Raw genomic sequence first — 26,045 nt, 5'->3', positions numbered from 1 at the left:
AAGCACAAATGACTAGTATCTTATCTGTGAGTTTCCTTATCCCAAACTTATCGCTAATTTTAATTTTTCACTTAAGAGGAATGATTACCAGTCTCATACATTTTCAAGGACTAGCTTCGGATTGTCAATATTAACAGTAAGGATTAAGATGACACCCCAAGGAAGTAGTTCAGTTGTAGAACACTTGCATCCCATGTATGGGGTCCTGAGTTTAGTCCCTGGCACCAAAATCAAAACTGTATCACTGTTATCACTGTCCTCCCTTTGTTCATCGATTTGCTCAAGCAGGCACCAGTAATGTCTCCATTGTAAGATTTTTTGTTACTGTTTTTGGCATATCGAATACACCATGGGTAGCTTGCCAGGCTCTGCTGTGACAGCGGGATACTATCAGTAGCTTGTCGGGCTCTCCAAGAGGGATGGAGGAATCGAACCTGGGTCGGCTGTGTAAATGCCCTACTCACTAAGATGTAAACGCCCAACTTGCTAAGATGTACTAATTTAAGGGAAGAAAATTACTTTATGCCAGACAAACTCTTCAAAAAGGTCCACAGACGGTTATACAAATGATACTTTCTCTAAAAAGTCACAAAATGTTTATTTGTATTCATTTATGCAGGAGCTTGTTTGAATAGCATATATTAAGAACCCATGAATTTGAAATAGAAAATAGTTGGGCATGAGTGATAGTGCAACGGGCAGCGTGCTTGCCTTGCATGCAGCCAACCAGGTTTGATCTCTGGCACCCCATATGGTCCTGCGAGACTGCCAGAAGTGATCCCTGGGTACAGAGCCAAGAGTAAGCTCTGAGCACGGCTGGGGTGCTTCCCCCACCTCGTCACACAGCGATTTATACACACATATATATAAAACATGTATCTATATATAAATAGAAAAGAGTATATATTCAAATCACAATACATCTTTCAATTGATCTTTCCTGTAAGGAATTCAATGAATAGTGAATTTGAGAGAAGAAATCATCTGTAGGCTGATAGAGGCTCTTCCGCTGATGTGTCCACACAGTGCCAAATATGTATTCAATGCAGTTAAAAAATAAGGCAGAGTAAGATGTCTCGCACTAGAGACAAAAAGCATATGCTGTAGTGCTTGCATCTTCCACTTTCTCAATAGGCTGTCTGGTGTCAAACAGAACAAGCTGGAGTGCGAACAGTGTATGTATAGTTATTCGTGAACCTTTAAAGTGGCACTCCTTTTTTATACCTATGCATTACTTAAATTATGGTTTGGTTAAACCGTCGGCATTACAGAATATATGACCACATAAAACATTCCAAAACTAAAAATGAAAATGAATTTTCATTATTATACAAAGGAGAACTGAGATGCTGTGTCAGAGATGTTGTGTCATGGGATGAATATAATTCAGTTACGCATTTGTTACTTATTTAATGCCACCTAAATCACCTATTTGTGCATATGTTTCTTCGGTTCAAAACTGACAAAAAGCTATACAACTCTATACAACCTGTTGGGACTATTACGCAGGTTAAAGATTAGAAAGCCCAGAATACAATACTTGCCACATCTACTATGACACCAAGGGCAGCCACTTTTAAATTTAAATTAAAAGCACAAATTAGAGAGAAAAATTTAAGACTACATTTTTAGATGCAGTACATTATAAATGCCTTCCTTTTATTTCCGTTTATAACTATTTTAAGGCTTGTCTTATATGCTGATTATAACTTGAAGAATATTAAGACCCTAACAATATTTAATGCTGTACACATATCTTGTGACAAATTTGGTTCAAGTTTCTGCTTATAGTACTATTATTTTTTTTTTCTTTTCTTTTTGGGTCACAACCAGAAAAGCTCAGGGCTTACTCCTAGCTCTGCACTCAGGAATCACTCCTGTCAGTACCGAGGGGACCATATGGAATGCCAGGGATCGAACCCGGGTAAGCTACATGCAGGGCAAACGTCCAACCCGCTGTACTATTGCTCCGGCCCCAGTACTATTATTTTTAATGGTTACTAATATCATCAAAATGATCCATTAAATCAATCTCTTTTATTGTTTCATTTTTGCTTTTCTCCATGCCCAGTGGTGCCCAACACTGACTCCCAGCTCTGTGCTCAGGTATCATCAGGTATCATTCCTGGTGGTGCTGGAAATTAAACGGGGATCAGCCAGATTCAAACAAGAATCTAAATCCCTTTACTATTTCTCTATATACAGCTTTAAAAAAAAAGCCAGAAGTCTTCAACATACATTTCTATTTTTTAATTTTGGTGAACTCCCCATATTCATCACTACCCATATCTGAATACAAACTGCCATCCCTGCTGGCACTAATTTCATTTAACTAAAAATCCTGTGCTCACAGGTACTGCCAAGTAGACCAAGCCGATCTATGAGCTCCTACCCACAACCTGATACAACTGACTGCAATAAACAGTTCTTCAAGGGAAGAGAAATCTGCCTACGATCTCAAGAACAATGCAGAAAGTCGATTCACAGGAAAAAAATTAAAAGTACAGAGTGCAGCCTCTGAGATTCTCTCTTACCAATCGAGAATGGGAAAGCTATAGGCACTATTCTCACTCTGACATCGGATAGTCTAATAAGAAAGAAGAAAATGCAGGCATTCAACATATGTTTTTTGTCTCTGGTGCAGACAGCGTATTAAGCTTTATTTTTTAATGTGATTAGTCACATATTGTGTCACTGCAGAGACACATGACTAGAAAATGGGGTAATTCCTTCGAGTAAAGGCTAAATTTGACAGGGTAAAACAAGAGGAGGGTAAACAAGGGTTAAAGAGTTATCTTGAGATAAAACTGTGAGGCGGGAAAGATAACAAAAAGAGAAAGCAAAATCATTTGACAGAAGAGCAGGTAGGAAAAAAAGCAAACCAAGGCTGGCTAAGAGAAGAACAGTTCCAGAAACTTGTACTCCGAGTCTTGCACCAGTGCTGCACACTGACTATCTGTCCATCTTCCAAACTCAGCCAGGGCAAGCCAGACAATATTACGCCTTCCCAGGGAGAGTTCAGTTTATTTCTTTCCAAACATGCAATCTCTGTCATCCTTAAAAAAAAAAAAATCAATAAACCTCCATAGATTCTATCCATCAGTGATCAACAAAATTCCATCAATTCTACCTCTGAAATTACATCAATTATTCCCTATTTATCAAATCTCCATGCAAAAATTTTCTAGTCTTCTCCTTTCCCATCCCTATTACAAATCTTATGTGTAAGAAAAAGATACAAACAGGCAGAACTACAAGATAAATCCAGCACAGGGGACTATTTTATTTACTTCCTCAATGCCTGAATTGTGTTCTAAATTATTTGCCCAGATTCCAAAATATAGAGATACAATGTTCAAAATCAATTTCTGACTTTTCCTGGGGAAAAAATCTAATCAACTGCCAACATACTCACAAGGACAAAATAATCACCTGAAGCTGAGAAGCATCTGTCTACTTTAGGCAACCATGTATTTTTCCATTTCTGTTTCATTTCTTTATTCTCTGCCTGCTTCTTTTTTTTTTAATATTAATTGACTGGCCTCACAGGAACCTGTTCAACGTTCTTTGTGCTTTCAATAAGCATCCAATCTAGAGAAACACTTATAAAATAAAAATCACCCTTAAAATTATTCAATGATTTAAAAAAATTATCCAATGATTGTTTGCTACCAGATGGTAAAATTCTAATTCATTTACACAGACCATACCGTGTTACTGCTATTCACCTCCACCTTACAAGCAACTTGAACCATTAGTAATTCACCATATTTGTGAGTAGCAATGTTTGTGCATACTCCAGCCTTTATCCTGAAATGCCTTGCTCTTCCTCCTCCAGCTGGCCAATTCTAACGCCTTCAGGAATTTCTGACAGAAAGCTTTTCCTGGCTAGCCCTGTTTTCAGCCTGGTACTACCGATGAAGTTCTAATATTGTATAAGTAACATAATGTACCATAAAATTCAATAGTTAAAAATTAAGGTAAACACATAGTGTTTTGTGCATTTTAATTAGTGATGAAAAATTATTTCTTAAACATCCCATTTGTCAATATCATCTTGAATAAGGGCAGCTTGCTTCCCCATTATATAAAGAAAAACATGCAGACTCAAATGAAACAATTCACAAGTTCACACAGCTACTAAGTCAGAGTCAGAATTCAAACCTTTATATCACAACACGCTGCCTTTAAATACAAACCCTTTCTTGCTGCCATGGGGAACTGGCATAAATGAAATTTCACTGCAGGATGTGTCAGTGAATGGAAACTGAGACCAAGTCAATACAAAAGATAGTAATGTCTAATCCTAAATCAAAGCTGACAAGGGGAATTCTGTGAGACATTCAACAGCATCACTGAAATGTGACTGCCTGTTGAAAAGCCATGATGATGTTCACAGTCCTAGACAAATGAGAAGAAACTTTGCACATACCTACCGATTTTGAGCACTTAGCAGTTCACTATCTTACCGCAACGGAACAATGATTAGAAAATAGAAAATGAAAAGCAATTTATAATGGAAGCCTTATTCGGAATAATCAATGCCCAAAGGATAGACAAGAAATAGATCACAAACTATTTAAGAAAAATATTTATGACAGTCAAAAAAACATGATTAACAGATATTCTGTTAATTAACAGATAATATTCTGATTCACATTATTAAATTTCAAGAAAAATAACACTTGTAAGTGCTTTGAGCACAAAATAATCTGAAGAGTACTTAGCAACATCTTGCGATACAAATGCGTAAAAGCATAAACATTTTAAATTTTGTTTTAAAGCATCATAGTTCTCTATTGTAAAAGAGTTTCTTGGGGGAAAAAAATGACACAAAAATATAACAATTTTACCATGTTCTTTTATTGCTGGCAAAGCAAAGAGCCTGAGGAAATTTTTTTTTAATTTAATAGTATTTTATTAACACTTGATTTGGTTTCTCCTTTTGTTGTAGTCTTATCCACAGAGGTTGTGTACCCTAAGATTTGAATGAGATTCAAACAGAAAGCCTAATTAAATGTTCTAGCTTTCTTAAAAACACCAACCCCCACATGTCCCCCCTCACCAGTGTCTCAGGGCCAACAAAATACTGACAAGTATTGTTTTCAGTACATTAGGGAGTAAAACCCTTGAAAGCAGTACTTTTTTCTCACACAGATGGATATAGATGTTTTCAACGTTGTGTATGGCATCTTCTTGCCATACAAGCACCTGCAGTCTTGCATTGTCCTGCTAGGCATTCCTAAAAACACCTGGGCAAGCTGTTTACTAAAAAAACTAGACATTGGAAGAGATGAGGGATAATTAGCAAATAAAACTATTCCTGGCACTCTCTCGACATTAGCACAGAACTGAGCTCCAAGCCGGCACCTGGTGAAGGGAACTGCTAGATGTGATAATTCCAATTTACACATTCAGCACAACATTCTGTCTGCCTGTCAATTTGAAACAGTTTCCTATTCAGTGATAACAGATACCCCCAAAGAATGCAGTGTCGAAATGCTGACATGAATTTTTTATGCACCAACTAGACCCTCTCTCTTCTGGACCAGCTGCATATGCCTTTACTTCTCCAATGGACTGACAGTTGGATACTTTATTCAACTATCCCACAACAACAGCAAAACAGGGTATTCATAGGGCTTAGTGGAAGCATCAGCTTCTCAAAGTACCAATAAACTTTTATAAGCACAGTTAAGAAAAAGAATTTAATGGAGTTATAAAAAAAAAAACCAGTGTCAATTATCTTAATTTACATAGTGCAGTACCTGTCAGCACCCCCTAAAAAAGTATACGTATTTCTAACATAGAATTCACCCATTTTTTTCTGTTGACAGAGAGCAAGACCAATCATTGAAACAAAGGGACAGACACAGACAAAACATGGCAAATCACATATTCCTTATACATGCTACATGAAATAAAAATTTTAACCAAAATTTAGTTTTTAGCTTCCAAACCGTTTCACATACAAAAAGACTAAGATATAAGGCTATTAAGTCAATATTATAAACAGTCTTATATATATATGTCTATATTATACATTAAATGTACTTGTAAAATATTTCTATACAATATTATCCACATATACCAGATTATGTTCATAAATATATTCTCCCCACAACAAATAACCTCCATCTCCCTTCAGGTAGTTACCTAATTTTTCTCATTTATTTTAATAATATAAAGAAAACTCAACTATTTTTGGAACTCATTCTCCTCTTAGGAATAGGCAACACATTTTCAACAATTTTTTCAGTGATGTCAAACTTTCATTTTAGAAACAGAGACTGTAGGTAAGGAACTTACAGCAGGTAAGTTTCTTGTCTTGCACACAAGTCAACCCACACTCAATCCTCAGTACCATATACTCTCCTCAAGCATCACCAGAAGTAATTGATCCTAAGTGCAGAGCCAGGAATAACAGGAATAAGCCCTGAACACAGTCAGGTGTTTCCCAAAAACAAAAAACAAAAAAAAAAAGAAAAAGAGAGAAAGCAGAACTGGTTGAGTTGATTAAATAAAGATAAACCGTTCAGGAAGAAAAGCATTGAAACGGTTCTGAGTTACCCACTACTATTATAATGCAAGAGGTGGAAATGATATCAGATATGAGGCTCAAAAAGTAAGTAGCATTTCTGAAATCTCACATCAGTGTCAAGCTTCTCAACAAAACTTTTTCGGAGCAAATATTTTCACTATGAAACATTTGAGACATGTAAGTTTTAGAAGCACAGAATAAACATAGTATTTTTGAACTCCATTCTAAGCCAACATTTTTTTCTCCAATATAGGTACTTCACAATATTGTACTTAATACTCATCCCAATTTCTGCAATGCACAGAATTTGTCAAAGATCATAGAGAGTTGCTGGCTTTTATTTATTTATTTATTTATTGTTTATTTTTTAATTGAGTTACCTGAGAACAGTTACAGTGCTTTTAGGATTGAGTCTCAGTCATACTATGCTCAAACACCCATCCCTTCACCAGTGCACATGTTCCACCACCAATAACCCCAGCATACCCCCCCTCCCACTCCCCCTCTGCCTGTGTGGCAGATGATTTTCACTTTACTCTTTCCTTACTTTGATGCTGGCTTTTAGCTTCATTCACTAGACCAGCCTAATATTAAACAGTTAAAGATTTTAACAACTGCAAATTGTCTAATGATGTTGACATATAATTTTTCACCCAACTTTGCTCCAGCACATAGTTAAGAAACTAGGTATGCAACAAAGCCATAAGGCAAGTTTTAGTCTAGTAAGGGAGTCTAAAATTATCATGATACTGTACAGTACGAAAAAAAAAATACTTAGGAAAGGCAATTAATATCAGGCTGTCCACCATCAAAGCACAATGTTCACCTGGACTTCAGATCTTCAAAGAGAGACCCAAATTTGTGTCAACAGAAATGCATACCAAAATATAAAAGTCAAGAGATACTAGTTACTCAATTTATTTGGATTCTATGTATTTGAAGTTAATATGCTGTATGTCTGGGACTAAAATGTAAATAAACGTACTTAGAAAGGTTTCCACAGTGACAACTTTGTCTTTATCTTTACTATTTTCCCAACTTTATTAAAATATATGATCTAAAGATATAAGTATATACTTATCAGTTTTACACTAAAGTCAATCTTCCAAGAAGGCCAAAATTATAATTTAAATTGAACTTGGTTCAATTTTATTTTTATCAAAATTACTAGAAACATTTGTTTGGACCTTGTCAGAAAGGTTTCAATTTTACATCATTACATTTTAACTTGCCTAATCAGTTGAACAAAAGTACTTTATGTAAAATGATTCTTTTAGTTGCCTTAGCTACAAATCCCTGCAGGATACTATAATTGAAATCTACTCACGTAAGTTAGGAATAATTAGGGTCCCAAATTAAGCCAAACACAAAGTTAATTCAAATAGTCAGCTGCTGTCATTTAAATGGTTACGGAGTTTTATTGTTGCTTAACATTTCTGAATGCTTTTAAATGTACTTTGCTCTTCTAGTCTGTATTTGGTTATCTGAAGTACCAACAGGAATGGGATGAAAAAGCAGAGATTCATCATCCTTTATATCTGGAGTCACACCTACATCCAGTATTTTGTCACTATAGGTTTTCCACTCAATCTTTAAGATCAGTCAATTAACAACTTTAATGCCCTTGAAAGGACGGAATGACAGCTCTCCAAGGCAAGCTTTCTGGTAAATAAGACAGGAACTCAAACTCTCTGGTGAGTATCATTATCTCAACAAGTAAGAGCTTTTGAAAGCTAACAAAGATAGTCTCTATTTGCCTAAACTTTAAAACAAAGTAAAGGATTACTGAGCTTCCTGTTGTGGGCAAACAGAAGAGAAAAGATAATGTTCAAAACCCATTACTTTAAGATTCCAGAGGTTTCGGTGTAAACTGGTAATTAAAAACCAAGAATACTCTCACAATACTCTAATTTTTTCAGTGTTCAAGAAATAGGTTCATTTCAGCAATAGTGCAAACTTTCAAATATAAACTGTGCCAAATAAGTGGTCAGATAACTTCTAAAGATTATATGGAATTTAGTTATCTGGCAAGTTTGTTTTCTCCTGCAGTATATATGTGTTACATATTTCAAAATAAAGCCAGCCCCAATATAGTTTCTAATTTGAAATGGTAATCGCTTTTAAAAAGCTGAAATAAATGATACTTTTAAACCATCATCATTGCCAAGTGCTAAGCTATGTATATTAAATATTTTAATGTGTATCTTAAATATTCTTAGTGGCAAATTTATGAAGCAGAGCAATACAGCAATAAGGTGAGACTAACTACTGAATTCTTCAGAAAGAAAAACACTGAAAATAAATAGGACTTCCAAAGGTGTGGTCTTTATTTTATTATTATTATTATTATTATTATTATTATTATTATATTTTGCTTTTTGGGTCACATCTGGCAATGCACAGGGTTTACTCCTGGCTCTGCACTCAGGAATTACCCCTGGAGATGCTCAGGGAACCATATGGGATGCTGGGAATCGAAGCTGGGTCGGCCATGTGCAAGGCAAAGGCCCTACCTCTGTGCTATCGCCCCAGCCCTAGGAGTGGTCTTTATCTGTAGATCAAAATTTCTAATCTTCAAGTTGTTTATCTGAATCTCTTTATGTAATCTCGATTTGAATTATCTTTAAACTGAAATAATATATCTGCACACTAATTTTTATCTCAGGCAGAAAAAATAAAATGATATTGTGGCTATGACTAATTAAAAAATGAAGAACATCTTCGCCTATGCTGTGATGCTCCACAGAAGAAATAACATTAGACAGCCTTCAGTAGATACAGTATCTTTAAACTCTCTCTGCTAACCAGTCTCACATTCAAGTATCCCCACCATTCCCTTTCATGGTACTAACATAAGCAGTACCATTAATACAAAGTGAGAATGACAAAAATTCTTAGTATTCAAAAATGTTTGAGTTTGAAAATTAGTACATTGTAACATTTTATAAATGAGTAAAGTCGAACATATATTTTCTTATGCTTTATAATGTTATTTTAAGCAATTAAAATTATAGTGAAATATCATTAAAATCCTCTTTCCATGCAACAGAATGAGAGTAGCACACAACAATGGGGGATAGAGGGAAATATACAGGACAGTGGGTCAAGGCTGCATTATTACTCAGGGATTTTTCAAAGCAAATCATCAGATAAAATGGTCAATGGAAAACATGTTATAGGATTAGAAGTACAACAAATATAAAAATGTTCAGTACAGTTTCAGGGTTGCTTTGTTTTTTATATAAATACTAAAAGTGATGTTACTTTTTTTTTATTTAAGAGTAGAAACAGAGCCAGAGCAATAGTACAGCAGATAGGGCACTTGTCTTGCATGTGGCAGACCCACGTTCAATCCCCAGCATTCCATATGGTCCCCCAAGCACCGCCAGGAGTAATTCCGGAGTGCAGAGCCAGGAGTAACCCCTGAGCATCACTGGGTGTGACCCAAAAAAAAAAAAAGAGTAAAAACAAACCTAGATTTGTAAGGTAGAAATCATGGTCATACAAAAAATCTGATTTTCTAGAATAAACATTTTAATTAACCAAAACCACTTAATAGGGATGACCTCTCAGAGAACAGCAATCCCAGCATCTTCTGGGGCTTATTAGAAATGCAGACTCTGGAGACCCATCCTACATTACTGAATCTGAATCCAGATTTTGACTAGATTCCCAAGTGGTCAATATGCACATTCAATATTAAAGAGCACTGTTCTAGATAAGATTAAAAGCATCAAGCATGATCTCCCTTAGATTTCTTCTCCTGCACACATGTCTTAAGTCGCCTTCTCTCTGTATCACAACATACATTACCTTTTCCTAGAGAAGTCTTCCTGTCCTTGCACTGGATCCCGTGCCCTCTTACTCTGCCTAGAAACAAATACTCAACCGATCTACTGAAATAACGAAATTTGAAATTTATAATAAGAACTTTCCTTTTTTATTTTCTTCTTTTTGGGTCACACCCGGCGATGCACAGGGGTTACTCCTGGCTCATGCACTCAGGAATTACTCCTGTCGGTGCTGGGGAGACCATATGGGATTCCAGGGATCGAACCCAGGTCAGCCGCATGCAAGGCAAATGCCTTACCGGCTGTGGGATCGCTCCGGCCCCATTATAAGAGCTTTCCTTAAACAAAGTAATATTAAACTGATGTCCCTGTCATTACTTTGGTGTTTTGGGGTTTTTAGGGGGGGAGGGGGTTAAAAAAAGTGACTACCAAGTGCTGCTCAGAGGGTTTCGGGGTGACTGCAAGTGAGTCAGTACTAGGGCCAAAGATACAGAACTGCTCAAGTCCTGTGGAGCTGAGGCTAACAAGAGACAATGTGATAGAGCCTTCGGACTCCAAAGCCACCCTCAGTGGTTCTCAGGGGCCTCCAGTCACCCTGGTATGCTTGGGAACCACACAGTGCTGGGAATTGAATGGGGACCTTAACTCCTATACTAACCTCTCCAGTCCCAGTCTGCCAACATTTGAACCACCTGTAACCATATCTCACCATCGCATGCTGTCAGATACGTCCCATAAATGTAACAGATTTTCAGTACCAGGAGTAGCAATCCTGTCCATCCTTCTTATAAGTTTGACAAATTATACTGTCTCTAACCAAAACATAAATATGGTATCAGTAATTTTAATTCAAATGCTACAAACATAAAATGAATCAGAAAAGAGAATTATTCATTAATAAACATAACGATTGGATAGGAAGAGGGGCACATAGTCACCTCAACCACAGAAACGAAAGGGAAAAAAAGGGGACAGAAAATATAACAAATACCCACTTTAATTACATTTAAAAAATTTTAAGTGTCCAACTTCAAAACAGAGAGAGAGATAATAAGGAATATTAAGGACACTTTCAAAATAACCAGCAAAATAAATGAGAAATTTAATGCATTTTATATTAGCTTTGTGCAAAACAATTTACTTTATCAAAAGTCCTCTATTTTTAGGGAAATTTCTTTACACTTTGTATTTTATAAAATACAGAACTCTAAGCTTCAAGATAGAATATCTAATCACCATTACCTTTTTTAAAAAATGAAAGTATCATATCTTAAAAATAAATTTTATTGGGGCCAGAGCAATAGCAAGGTGGGTAGGGCATTTGCCTTGCACTCCACCTATCTGGATTTGATTCCTCCGTCCCTCTCGGAGAGCCCGGTAAGCTACCGAGAGTATCAAGCCCACACGGCAGAGCCTGGCAAGCTACCCGTGGCGTATTCAATATGCCAAAAACACTAACAATAAATCTCACAATGCAGACATTACTGGTGCCCACTCGAGCAAATCGATGAACAAGGGGACAACAGTGCTACAGACAGACAGTGCTACAGTTATTGTGTTTGGGAACCACTTCTGGCAATCTCAGGGCTAACTACTGACTCTATGTGCAAGGATCACTTCTTGCAATGCTCAGAGAATCATATGCAGTGCTTGGGATCTAAGTGATGCTGTCTAAGTTCAAGACAAGTACCTTAAACCCTGTACAATGCCTTCAGTTCCTAATGCGCTTACTCCTAAATTAAATGAGATTGTTACTGTCACTTTATGACAAAGGTAATTACTATTAGATTAAAAATTTAAATAAAAACATTTAAAGGCTTGAGAGTAATACAGGTGATTAAATATTTAATCTCTGGAATAAAAATTTAGCCATAAATATAATGAAATACACACAAAAGAAAACAGCTGTATAGCAACATGAAAGAAGAAAGTGAGGTAAATAAACCAAGATAAGAAGGTACTGGTCATTTTTAAATCTGTGACTACAATTAAAAGCTTTGTTTAATTTTTTTTTAATTAAATCAGAGCTGGAGAGATAGAGCTTGCCCTGCACCGAACCAGGGTTTGATCCCCAGCACCCATTTGGTCGCCCAAGCACTACCAGGCATAATTCGTGACTGCAGAGCCAGTATTAACCCAGGTGTGACCCACACTAAATTAAAAAATATATAAAAGCAGTGTGAATCAAATTAAATCAAATTAAAGGCAAGCTGGAAATGTCTCATTAAAAATAACAAAAACAAATGAAGGATTTTACAAAACAAGAAAGGCTATGATATAATTACTGAATAAAAAATTGATACCAAATTAAAATTGGTCAGTAAGTAAATCCATTAAAATATTTTCCCTCACAGTTAGCCCCAAAATCACAATTTTAACTTCTATTCTGATATCCTTTTCTCATATATCAAATTGCCAATCTTTACTGACATCAAAAAGCAATGCTACTGGGATATTTAAACTGATATATACATATGCCGATAATCAAACTGAACACTGGTATAGTCCTTTAGAAAAACAAGTTTGAAAGATGTCCACATACCTAAAACAATAATAAAAATTCTAGAATTTTAGTGTGAGGAAATAACCAGTTTTGAAGAAAAAGATTTATATATTTACTTGTGCTTGAAAGAAATTAGGACCACATGGCTAAGTGAGTAGGAAAGAAAAGTTAAATCATTTCTGACATACACATGACAAACTAAACTACAGCTGATGAAATACATTATCTAAATATATAACAAATTATAATAATATAAAATAAGGAGACAATACAAAAGTATGTGGAGATGAAGATCCTAACTTTGACTCACACATATCTTACTTCATCCATAATTAAGGGAATATGGCTTTTTTTGGGGGGAGGAGGAATTCAAAAGGATACGTTGCATTTCTCTTAAGAACCAAGAATTCTGAACTATTTTAAAATTTTAACTAAACTTCCCTACGTTTATCTCTCCCATCTGAATGAATGTAAAGAACTTTTAAGAAAAATAAGCCCATCATGCAAGAATAAAATTCAAACTCAGAAATAAAAGTCAAACTCAAAGGAGTAGACCCATGGTGATAAGGCAGGATTATAAATGTTTTTGCTTCCTAAAGCTCTGATATAGAATTCCCTTCTTAGTCTTACATTTTATCCAAAAGATCCCAGGGCTGGGCTAGGTATTCTCCTGGAATCACTTCTGTCAAGTTGACAAAAGGAGTTCAAGAATAGGGTTGAAAGATGTCATGAGATATTCACTAATCCTCATTGATGTCTAATGCATGTAGACTGCACGGCTGTCATATGCCATTCTCTGTCATGCAGGAGGTGAAGAGAAAATAAAGAGTACCACAGGGTACCAAGCATATGCTTCAGAAAGACACTCCCTTAGTAATACAGCAGACAAAATGGTTCTCTGACACATATCAGTTCTATATTAATACTCTGATGTGCTCAATCACTTATACTTATTATCTTATAATTGAAGTGTACAATATATAAAAAAGTGAAAAGTTTGAATTAATTTCAAAAAATGAAGCAAGATATTCGTCCTCATAAAAAATTACTCAATAGAGTAATTAACATGATTACTGTTGTGCAAAAATAGGTGCTTTAAAATGCTTATTCGGGGGGATGGCACACCTAGATATGCTCAGGGTTTATTCCTTGATTTATGCTCAAGGGGTTAATAAGTACTGCTGTGGGCTGAATTACTGTGTGGCTGGATGCTAAGTAAGTGCCTAACCCCCTGGACCATCTCTCTTCAGCCCTGCTTCTTGTGCTTTTAATTTAGTGATTTTTAGGATACTATATATTTTTCAAAGATAATAAAAGCTGTGCTAAATGCGCTATACAAATATATACTTCACATTTCAAAAATTTAACTCCTGCATGGGCAAGCTTATGACCTCGTGAGATTTAGCAAACTATTTCACAATTAACAGATTTACTTCTTAAATATTTGACATTCTTACCAGTCAAAAACTTGGGGTTTTGTGGGGCTGGAGCAATAGCACAGTGGGTAGAGCGTTTGCCTTGCACACGGCCTACCCGGGTTCGATTCCCAGCATCCCATATGGTCCCCCCCAGCAGCACCAGGGGTAATTCCTGCGTGCATGAGCTAGGAATAACCCCTGTGTATTGCCAGGTATGACCCAAAAAGCCAAAAGAGGAAAAAAAAGGGGGTGGGTTGTGAAAATTAAAATATCACGAGATACCTGGGCCATGGATGTGGTTCAAATGGCACAGCACATTCCTGGCATATGTGAGATCTTATCTTCGGTCCCCATCATCATATGGCACCCATAGCATTGCTGAAGGAGGAGGCTCCTGAGGATCGCCATGAGTGCTGAGCATTCCCGCTTCCCTCCCCAAAGTGTCACACAATATGTTATTAAGGTCTTGGTGACTACAGTGCCTCTGATTTGTAAAACTTTTCTATCAAAAACAGATATTATCAAGGAATCAACAGAGACATAAGACAAACAACCTAAACAAGTCTTTTCTCAACTGGAAAGATGAAATAGGGTAGAAAGATGAAAAAAGGGAAAAAAAAGTCCATAAGACCTAATCTTTAGACATGAAATAAAGTCTAATTTGCTACTGAATATTGCTATAATGATGATCGAAGTGTTATCTCCAATTAAGCTTAAAAAAAAAAGGCCAGAGAATCCTATTAGCTTAGTTTTCTCTGAATTTTGAGACATATTTAGAAAAAATATAAATACCTTGTTCTCTGATCCATAAGGCATTTAGTTTTTGCAAGGTAAGAAACACTATCGTATGATTTGTAAGTGGCATTTTTATGCTTTTAAAACTAAACTACATCACTACATATGCAGAAGAAAATTGCGGCAATCAAATTACATTACTCTCATAACAGAACAAAGAATATTTAAAGTGTCCTAAGATCAATATAGTTAGTTTCATAAAAGAACAAAAAAATCATACTGATCAGCACTAAAAATATAAAATCTGTTTTAAATGCATTTTTCAAATGAAAGTTAATTTACATAATTTGTAAATTAAAAAAATAAGATTACATTTACTCTGCAGCAAACACAGATATGCTGTTCAATTCCTATTAATTTAATGGGAGCTGTGACTCCCATTAAGTTTAATAGGAGTCATACAGCCAAATCCCCACGTACCTTGCTGAAAATTTACCTCCTAGCATTCAACTAATCAAATATACTGAAATGAACAAAGTAGTCAATTTTGCTAGGCTAGGAAATATAAAGTTTCTGTAAGTCAATTCAGCATCATCAGTGCAATGTCCTTATTATGTATCCAAGAAGAACAAGGTATCATAAAGAAAAGCAAGGGTTGAGAGGCTCTAAAAATGTAACATTTTCCCGTAACAGAAAATATGTTGTATTTTGTTCCATTCTAGAGCCAATTTTTCCCTTTTTGTTTTCCTTACTCAGGACACTGTCAAAAAAAAAAATCCTTTATAAAGCCTAAAATTATGCCCATGGAACCTGAACTAAGGAACAAAGAACCTTATGAAAAATTTTAGATAATAACGCAGAGTAAACTGCTTACTACTTCTGAATCACAATAAATCAAGACTTTCCTTTCAAAATCATTTTTAAAACTGACATTATATCCACACCCATATATCCCACACCTCATTTTCAACCCCTCGCCCCACTACACTGCTTAATACCACGAAGGTTCTTAGGGGCGATGTTCAACAGCATCAGAATCATGGCATGAAACTGTCGGAAACAGAAATATTTTGACCCCAGAACAGACTTAGCAGGCAATTCTGCAGTTCCTTAAGACAATGAAATGCTACTACACATCATTCTGCCTACATCCCATGCTGTCTTTCTCTTCTTTTCTTCAATATCAGTAACATTACCTATCCATCCCGTGCATACTTGAGATTCAGCGCAATCTCATAGACCACCTCCTAAATGTCCACCATCCAAATGCCTCTTTGTACTATTGCCCCTTCCCTATTAAAACTAAGACTTTCTTCAAACACTCACGCATTTTATGTGATCAATATAGAATGAGTATAAGCCAAGCCAGGCATTCAGAAACATCAATGATAAAAATTTTTGAATTAACATAGCTTTTACTTTATATGTGTAAATAAAATAAAAAAGAATATAGATCTGAATCATCTTAATCCTTCTGAAATTTAAACTTAGGGAACAAAGCTACTATTTCTTCCACCAAAAACACAGATCATTCTGAAGGAAACATTTATGACCTAGGATTTTAAACCCCAGACCTATTTGTTTTGTCTGCCCACCAACTAGTGAAAAGATTGTAGAGTTAAACATATCTTTAATATCACTAACTCAAGTCACGGTAAAATGTGCTCAGAGAATTCCAAACTATATTAAAAACTAGAAAGAGACTATTTCCGCAACTATGTTCTTAATTTTTTTTATTTATACAAAATATGAAGGCTAATTTGGCATTTATATGTAGCATATTTTTTCTTTGGAAAGGATAAACAATAATGCAATATGATTTAATTAATGAGAAATTTACTAAAGAAATCTAATTACATATTTACTGGATATAGAATTCAACCTGAAATCCTTATTACCAACTTTGCTGAACAATTGCTATTATTTGTAACTTGTCACTTGAGCTAGCCCTCATATGCCTGACTTATGCTTGCTAGAGCTCCATTATATAACATAATTTAATTCTCTGGGACACAAAAATTCAATTTACTTTTCTACTTACTGATACATGATGCCACAGTGGGTTACTATGCTTATAAAAATTGGTCCAAAAAATCAAAGCACTGGTTTCTCACAAACAGTACTTTGTAGGACTTGAAATTTTTGTTCTCTAGGAATAAAATCTTTGCTAAGAAAACTTACTCTGAATAGTTTCATCTTTTATAATTACCTTTGATCTAGATGTTCAAAAACAATTGTCCAAAGTACACATGGGAGAAAGACTTTAAGAAACAAAATACTGCTGTGATTTTGCAAACTGAGTATTTAATGGGTAGGACTTGATTTTTTTACTTTATTTTTATTTGGGAAACACAGCTAGTGGTGCTCAGGGCTCATTTCTGGCTCAGAGCTTAGGGATCACGCCCAGCAGGGTGAAGGACATTATCAGAAGTGCTGGAGATTAGTGGGGAATGAATCTGGAATGACTGTATGCAAGACAAGTGTCTTAACCCTTGCACTCTCTGGCCCTTTAAACACTAATTAGACCTTCTTATAATTGGCTTTTTTACTATGGTAAAACTTAAAATATGTAAAAATTTGCATTTTCTGTTGAGAGGTGGAGGGGATAGGTCCCAGGGGCCACTCATGGTGATAGTCAACCAGGAATCTCTATATTTAGACCCAAGCATGTCACATGCTGCTTGGCCTTTTGGTGTTGGGGACAATGAGGGTCCACCGCATGGTGCTCAAGGCATCTCCTGGGTCACACCCAGCAATGCTCAGGAGACTCTGTGTTTCCAAAGACTAGATCCTGCTCAGAACTGTTATACTATTATACTAGCATCTGGTCTCATGATTGCTTATCTTTTAAGATGCACACAACATGACATGACATGATAATGTTCTTCTGAACATCGAACAAGTAAGTTCATGCAAATACGGAAATTTACCTCCCCTGTGAGATAAATCTAAAATAACGGTAAGCCTTAAAAATCATATAATTTAACTGGAAACAGGAGAAAAAGCTTTAAAAAAATAAAAAGGCCATGGTCCATTCTGAATATAACACACATAGATTTTATAACCTTAATTCATTTATAATACTTAAAAATACAATCTCTGATTTCTACTGCAAGAAAAATGATAAAACCAGGAGGTTATAAAGGAATAAAAATCACAGGCCCCAAGACAAGCACTTTCTTGCCTGCCTCAGACCTCAATAGGCCTGCAGCATCTACACTTAATTTATTTTCTTTGTTTGGTACTAATATTTCACATCCAGTTGATATTCTACAGGCTGGAGCGATAGCACAGCGCTAGGGCATTCGCCTTTCACGAGGCTGACCCATGTTTGATTCCTCCAACCCTCTCGGGGAGCCCGACAAGCTACCGAAGGTATCACGCCTGTACGGCAGAGCCTGGCAAGCTACCCATGACGTATTTGATATGCCAAAAAACAGTAACAATAAGTCTCAGTAATGAGAGACGTTACTGGTACCCGCTCGAACAAATCGATGAGCAACGGGATGACAGTGACAGTGACAGTGACCGCGATATTCTACAAAGTCCATAAGCTCCTCAAAAGCAGAATGCTGCCTCGTGTATTTTGTAATCCCAGGCCCAGCTCAATTTTTGCCATTCAATGACAAAGGAGTGGTGCAAACAACTAAAACTTTAAAAAATAAGTAAATAAATAATTTTTAAAAACCCTTATCTGAGTTTTCCCAAAAGGCTTCAGAAACGATACTCAAAAACTGTTCATCTCTATAAAATTTGAAAAGGCAGCTATCATGTAAGGAAAACCCCCTGCCCTATAAACATAATGGCCGAATGATTAAATTGTATCTTATTTCCTATGCTCACATACCTAACTTTGATTGGTTTTCTCTCTAGCTGTTCACAGAGCATTATCTGCTTTCTGGCAATAAAGTACCACCATGTCATGCTAAACTTTTCTAATACAAAATGATGTGAGGCTGGATCAGGGTCCTAAGAGTGTGCATTAATTGTATATACTCTCACAGTTAACAGTGTGGGTTCATCCCAGTACTTTTTACCCATAGGAGGGAACTGCTTCAAAAGCAACACCCCCTGGCCTGATGTGCAAAAAATGAAATTTCCCTTCACAGCAGATATGAAACCTGACCTGATAGGTGACACTAGAAATAAAACTGCAGTATCTCATGAAAAAGTCTGTTTGCTAGCCCCCTGCTGAGTTAAGCTACTGTGCCAGCAAAGTAGTATCTAACTTGATTGGAAATTTTTTCATTATGTAGACTAATGAGGCATTGGTCCACACCTGGAATCTTTTCTAAATGTATAAGAACATTCAAACATAATAGCAGGAATTCAGGCAGACCCCACCCGCTCCCTCCCCCACCATCAACTTCAAAAAATAAAAAAATATATAGAGAGACTATACTCGAGATTTTAATAGCAATTCAAGACAGGAATTCATACTACTATTAAATGCAGCCTCAGCTCGTTTTTTGATCATCTTAGTACTGTTCATTCAGATAGATTGTACCGTAATGTTAAGATCATGTGGTCTTTCAGTTCTGGTATAAAAAGCAATGTTCTCTTAAGAATACAACATTACCCTACATACAACTGTCAAGTGTAATTTTGTATGTTAATGAATATTACTTTAATACTTTAGTTTTAAATATATCTAAATTTGTTATTTTAAATTATTGTTTTATCAGGTATTTAATGTAGGAGTCTGGAAAGTCAAGGAAAAAAATGATGAAACACAATTTTAAAATAGCAGTTCAAATAGAATTCTTTCGGCAAAATTAAAATAACATCTTGTACCTTGCTACAAAGATACATCAGAAAAAAGCTTCCATCAATCATATAACTTTTATTTTTCTCTAACTATTCTTTTCCTCCGCCGCTCTCGAAGAGCCTGGCAAGCCACCAAGAGTGTCCTGCCCGCACGGCAGAGCCTGGCAAGCTAACCTGTGGTGTATTCGATATGCCAAAAACAGTAACAAGTCACACAATGGAGACGTTACTGGTGCCCACTAGAGCAAATTGATGAGCAACGGGATTATAAAGATTCTTACTGCTGAGGCACATCTTTATCCCAAAGACAATATTTTAATTTTCAAACATTTTCTTCAAGAATGTTTCACTGGACTTTTTCTTGTATTTTTATGCTTTTCTCACGTTTTTGTTTTTACAGATTTTATAAGGCTTAACGACAATGTTTATGCCAAACAATAACTATGACGATGAACTAGGTATAAAATTAACATGTCTTGACTCCTTACTTATTCTTGACCTAAAAAAAGCACCTGAGAGGGGATTAATTTCACATGAGATAATATTTAAGGGTAATGTTTTAGTGATGTAAGGAAATCCACATGATTATTAAAAATAATAGTTGCAATTCCACAACATAAGAAAACTTCCATAGCATATAAAAACTAGGAAATCTGTAACCAAACCTACATTTATTTAGTTTTAGTTTTAGTTTTGGTCACACCTGGTGGTGCTCAGGGTTTACTCTGGCCTCTGCACTCAGGGATCACTTATAGCAGAGATCAGTAGTAGCTTTGCAGTGCTGATAAGTGCCCTATCCACTGTACTACCTCCAGTTCCTACCAAACTGGATTTAGGAAGTCAATGAAACTGAAAACGAGAGTCACCACAACATATTCTCAATTTTACTGAAATAAACTTAGTCAATTAACGTAAAATTATACTAAAGTGAAGCTTTCATTTAAAATATAAATTTAGAATTCTAGCACTTCCCTACATCATATAGCTATTTAATAAAAACTAAACCTCTTAAAAAGGAATTCTACAACCAAGAAACCTTAACACTTTAAAAACAGTAACAAGAGTAACACTCTATTCATTTCTATTTAAAACAAAAAAAGTTTGCACCATTTAAGTTCCTCTAGTCTTAAAAAATAAAATTCAGAATATATCTTACCTTCTGCATTCGGTAAAAAGCTGATTATAATGAAAAACCACAGACTTCGCATTCTGCAACCAGAAGACACCATTATTGATCCCTTTAAATATTTTCTTTGTATTCCTTAATGAATCTAGTTATAAATGCCCAGCTTCATCGAACACGGCAGTCTGCATCATTGATCCTCATATCTGAAAAAACAAACAAATCCATCACTTACTCCATGGTCTTGCTACGTCACAAAAATATATAAATAATATTAAGAACTCTCCCTTGTTCCTTCCCTTTCCCCACCCTCCCCAATATTTAAAAAAATCAAAGGAGTATCTATCTTGACCTACTAAATAAGGTAGCTGCATTTATATACTGGGTACCATCTGAGCCTTCTATTCAAAATCAACCAAAGCCTAAGAATCGTGAAGATAACCGTAACATATGAATTCATTTCATTATATGAATTTCAAATTACATCTTTTTCTTTGAAAAGCTGAGCAAGTCCTTTTAGAAGAGCACACTGTTTCTATTACCCTATCTCTACACATTCTTAGTCTTTTTATTAAATTACTAATTTTAGGTCTTCTCTTCATAAAGCTGTATGAATATACGTAGCTTTGTTACTAGGGACAGTAGTATTATTTTATTCTGGTATCTTACAAGATAAATTAGAGAAATAATAAAGGTTCTTTTATACAATGGTATATCATTTTTATTACATGAATATGCTGTACATAATAACAGTCTCTGAAAACATGTATGCCCAAATACTATATATTCCATTTTTTTTGGTTTTGGGATTTTTTTTTCTTTATTTCTGACCAATACCTGGTGTGCTTAGGAACTACTCTGGGCTGCACTTGGGGGTCATTCCATACATGGAGAATCCAACCGAGGCTTTCTGCATAAGAAGCATACACTCTAGCCTTTTAAGTTGTCTTCTGCAGCCCTCAAATTGTTAATTGTTTTCTAGTCTAATAGAGTGATTATCTGAAGTATTTCATATAAAATGTCTAAATTTATATATGTTCCTTTTCCTTAGAGCAAGGTTTAACTTTGTAAGACAAGCCCACAAGCTTTAGTCAGTCAAACCGTGATGTACAAACAAAAACACCCAGTCCCTCATTACATATCCAAGTTTCCATCATTATTTTGAAGAAACTGAAGGAGAGCTAGTCAAGAATACAAAACCAAAAGTCAAACTATTTTGATCAGCCCTTAAGAATCCAGTACGGAGCCCAGAGAGAGAGTACAAAGGGGAAGACACTTGCCTTGCAAGGTGACCTACGAGGGTTCCATCCCTGGGACTATTCATATAGTTCCCTGAGATTAGAACCAAGAGCAAGCCCTGAGCATCTGCAGGTATGGCCCATAAACAAAACCACCACCACCACCACAATAACAATGACAACGACGATGATGAAAGGAATACAACTCTTCAACTGCAATGCGGGGAGGGGGGAAATTAGAAATACTACAAACACTACTTCTTGGTTACTAGGATCACATGACACTAGGTCATATCCTGGGTGTTAGAAAATGTTACACTTCTATGGGTGACAGGAAGATCCAGAGCAATTTCTAGCCTCAACATTTTTCAAAACGAAGCTTGTTCTAAAAATACGTCTAATTTGGACAAACTTCTTGGGGTGAAAAAATTATTTTTTAGGAAAGACTTGATAGTCTCCTCATATTCATTTCCTATTATTTTCTTCTAAATATGCATGTATTTATGGATGTATATAAAAATTTGGTTTGGAGGCTACACCCTGATCTGCTCAGAGCTAACTCCTGCCTGCCTTCGGTGGGGTACAGGGAACCATTAGCAGTGCTGGGGCCTGAACCTGCATCAGTTGCATGGGAGGCAAGCACCTTAACTGCCGCACTATAGGTCTAGGGCCCCCTAAATAATAATTTTATCCAGTCTATTAAATGCAGCCTTTAATCTCCTGTAAACAGTACCAAAAATGAAAGGCAATAAATAGGGCAATGAGAATGTCCCTTGCCATCTAAATGTTGTGCCTATAAATAAAATATTCTCACATAACTGACATGCTGTAACCAAAACAAGAAATATCTAGAAAATAATTTTTTGTAGTTAAGTACTTCCCAATTCACTTTATCTGAGCTAGTCTGCAGTTGCTACGTGCTTCATGTACATTATGTAATTCTATTACCAATGCAAGACATTGTTCAAACAATTCACTTGGAGTTAGTTAACTAATTTCAATAGAACAGGCAGATTCTATATGGTTTGGAACACAGTAGGCTATAAAGTCACTATGCTGTTTGATCAACAAACACATAAAGAAGGTAAAAATTAATCTGAAGTTATTATCTAATGTTGAAATACATAGATAACATAAAATCACAGAAAATATTAGAAACATTTTGGTAATACAATGTTTTGTCATAGCTTGCATTTCAGGTAAGAACCTACTTTCAGATATACTTCCCCATGTGTTATTTAGGTCAAGTTTTCGCTACTTGAGATCACTACTGTCATTTAGATACAATGAGTTGAGTCAGAATTTGTGTTACCCAGTTGAGAGAAAACCCTGATGCTTCTCTGCCTGAGGTGCTAAGACAGAAACATTTTTTATACACAAGGTATAAAATACTTTGCCACTACATCATACCCCTGACCCCCACATTTCCCTCTTCTCAGTATAAAAAGTGTAAAAAGAAATGCATATTAAAAATCATTCTGAGGATCAGCGATGTGAATCAGTGGTTTGATCCCCAACTCTGCTAAAAATAATAATAATCTGATGAAGACACATGGTACACAAGCCTTGTGAATGGATTGACTATCTTGCCTAATTTTTCATTCTAAACTCCAGAAAAACTTCACAAGACAAAAACCAAAAAAAAAAAAAAAAAAACCTACAGTTAACAATTGCAAAAAGATACCAAAGCACCTGCCTTAGAACTACCAGTTATTGGAGGGGTGGGTAAACGATCACTGTATGACTGAAATGCAAACACTTAAGTTCATAAGTTTGCAACTGTACCTCACAGTGACTCACTAATAAAAAATTTAAAAAAAAAAAACCACCAGTTATTTTCGTTAAAAAAAAAAAAAGCATGAAGAGATGCCAGATAATTTCATGGCCTGTCACATCAAGAAGACTAATCAATGAACAATTTTGTATAGCCTACAGACTGCTCAATGATCTAATCAAGCAATCAGAATAATCTCATTGTGTGGATGGGGTACATTAATTGCTGCAAGAAAAATTCAGTCAGCCTCCGTCTTGACTTAAGCAACAAATTCTATCTAACTATGCAGGTTTGGGTTGTAAAGGATACCTCAACTTCAATGATTCAGTGTCTGCAGGCTGCTTGCCCACATGCACAACTCTTGAACACATTTCTACTTGCACAGAGCAATCCAAGACCAGTCTGTCTTCAGTCATGCCCTGTTTGAAAGAGTCCTTGTTTGTGGGAAGAAAGGGAAGGAAGAAATCAGGGACTGATGACTGCCTGCGAGGAAACAGCTGCCAAAATGGAAACCTCTGCTAGTGAGGAGGAAAGGGAGAAGGAAACCACATAACCAAGACCTTTTTTGTGGTCTTTGGCCAGGGCAGACTATTTCATGAATGGATTTTTAACTATAAGAAAATTTCAATGTATTCCTATGGCTTGAACATGATATACAATTATAAGGTTTGAAAATATGAAACAGAATTGCTAAGGCAATATTTCTAACACGAAACTGTAACTTCTTTGAGAGAAGCAAATGACAACACTGGTCCAACTATCTGGGCTTGAGATAAAGAACATCAAAAGCGCTGTTGTCATTCTACAACCTAGATCCCACTTTCATATCAAATAAAATTATTTCTGAAACCCCGACGTTCCAATGCAATTTTTTAAAACTCCAGTCAAAAGATTTTAGTGCTGTGATCCTAATTAAAAACAATCTTCCATTAAAGAAAAATTAATGAAAATTGGAACTACATAGCAAACTACAATCTGCTAAGCAATAAATGTATATATAATCAAATAAAGTTAAATAAATCTCAAGAAAATGCTGCAACCAAGTCAAACTGGAGCCAAAGGACACTCACAGGCATAGATGCAGTTAGCAAATTTATCCTACAAACTCTATAAACTACCAAATGAAACTCAATAAAAAGCTTCTCAAAATGCAAAGACAGGAACAAAAAAATCATAAAAGGACTATTAAATTTCCTTTCAACAAATCGAAAAGATTAAGTGATTCCCCCTGTTAAACACCAGTTTGTCTTTAGATTTTAGAAAACCCTTTTTCTAAGACTTAGGGGAGAAAAGGCACAGAATTCAGCTGAACTCCCCCACGCACCCAGCATAATGCAAACTGTTTACATCTTAAAACAGAAAAAACAGAATGCTAGAGGCTTATAACACAAATGACTGTGATTTTTAAAACACTAAATCAGTTTTAATGTAGAACCTTCTACTTTTCGTCCTGATCCTTCAAATAAGATTTAAGCAATTTCATTCTAATCTTATTTCTATAAACCGCATGCCACTGTCTACCAGACCACTGTCAAGAATTTTTTTTTAGATGTGAGTATCCTCTTACTGTCATGTAAAAAGTCAATTAATGCATCATTACTACTAAACCTTCCACAGCTGAATAATGTCTTCCAGGAATATGCTTCAGCATTGTTTATATCAACATTTCTCAGTGTTTCGTGCACTACAACAATCTGTTAGCTATCATCTTTCAGATTTTAACCTTCTTTGACTGCATTAAACCTCTGATACCTTAAATTGTCAGAAAAATTGGAAAAACACCTCTAATGAGTTTTAGTATCCGTGTGTTTATATTACATTATCAGTAAATCACATTTAGCCATATATGGAAAATGTCTACTTAGCAAAAATTGAGAAAATAAAACCCATTTGTTGATAAGCATCAATGAAAGAAATAGAATATAGCATGTTTCAAATTAGCTAGAGGAAGAGATAATTTCACTAAAGTTTTCTAAAACTGGTTAACTAACATTGATATTCTATTAAGAGCAAATCTACCATGAAGATTCGTATCTATAGCTTTATCTTTGATTTCTACTCATGGTCACTTGAACTACTGTGAACACTGGCTATTAAACCAAAAACAACTACAAGCACAACGAGAACAGGGAAAGAGCCAGCTAAGCATAAAACC

General features: G+C 35.7%; 1 protein-coding gene across 1 annotated transcript in view; it reads right to left on the bottom strand.

Annotated features, from left to right (window-relative positions):
• The window catches only part of ADGRL2 (adhesion G protein-coupled receptor L2), a 569,912-nt gene that overhangs the window by 125,224 nt on the left and 418,643 nt on the right, over positions 1–26,045 (bottom strand). Inside the window, exon 4 of the mRNA XM_055138189.1 lies at positions 20,912–21,084. Within this exon, the coding sequence (XP_054994164.1) occupies positions 20,912–20,984 (73 nt within the window). The 5' untranslated portion in view covers positions 20,985–21,084. The remainder of the gene's footprint in view (positions 1–20,911; positions 21,085–26,045) is intronic.

The sequence above is a fragment of the Sorex araneus genome, chromosome 5 (assembly GCF_027595985.1).
Source record: "Sorex araneus isolate mSorAra2 chromosome 5, mSorAra2.pri, whole genome shotgun sequence".
NCBI lineage: Eukaryota > Metazoa > Chordata > Mammalia > Eulipotyphla > Soricidae > Sorex > Sorex araneus.
The sequence above is the reverse complement of the archived record's forward strand: the minus strand, read 5'-3'. Positions and strand labels throughout refer to the sequence as shown.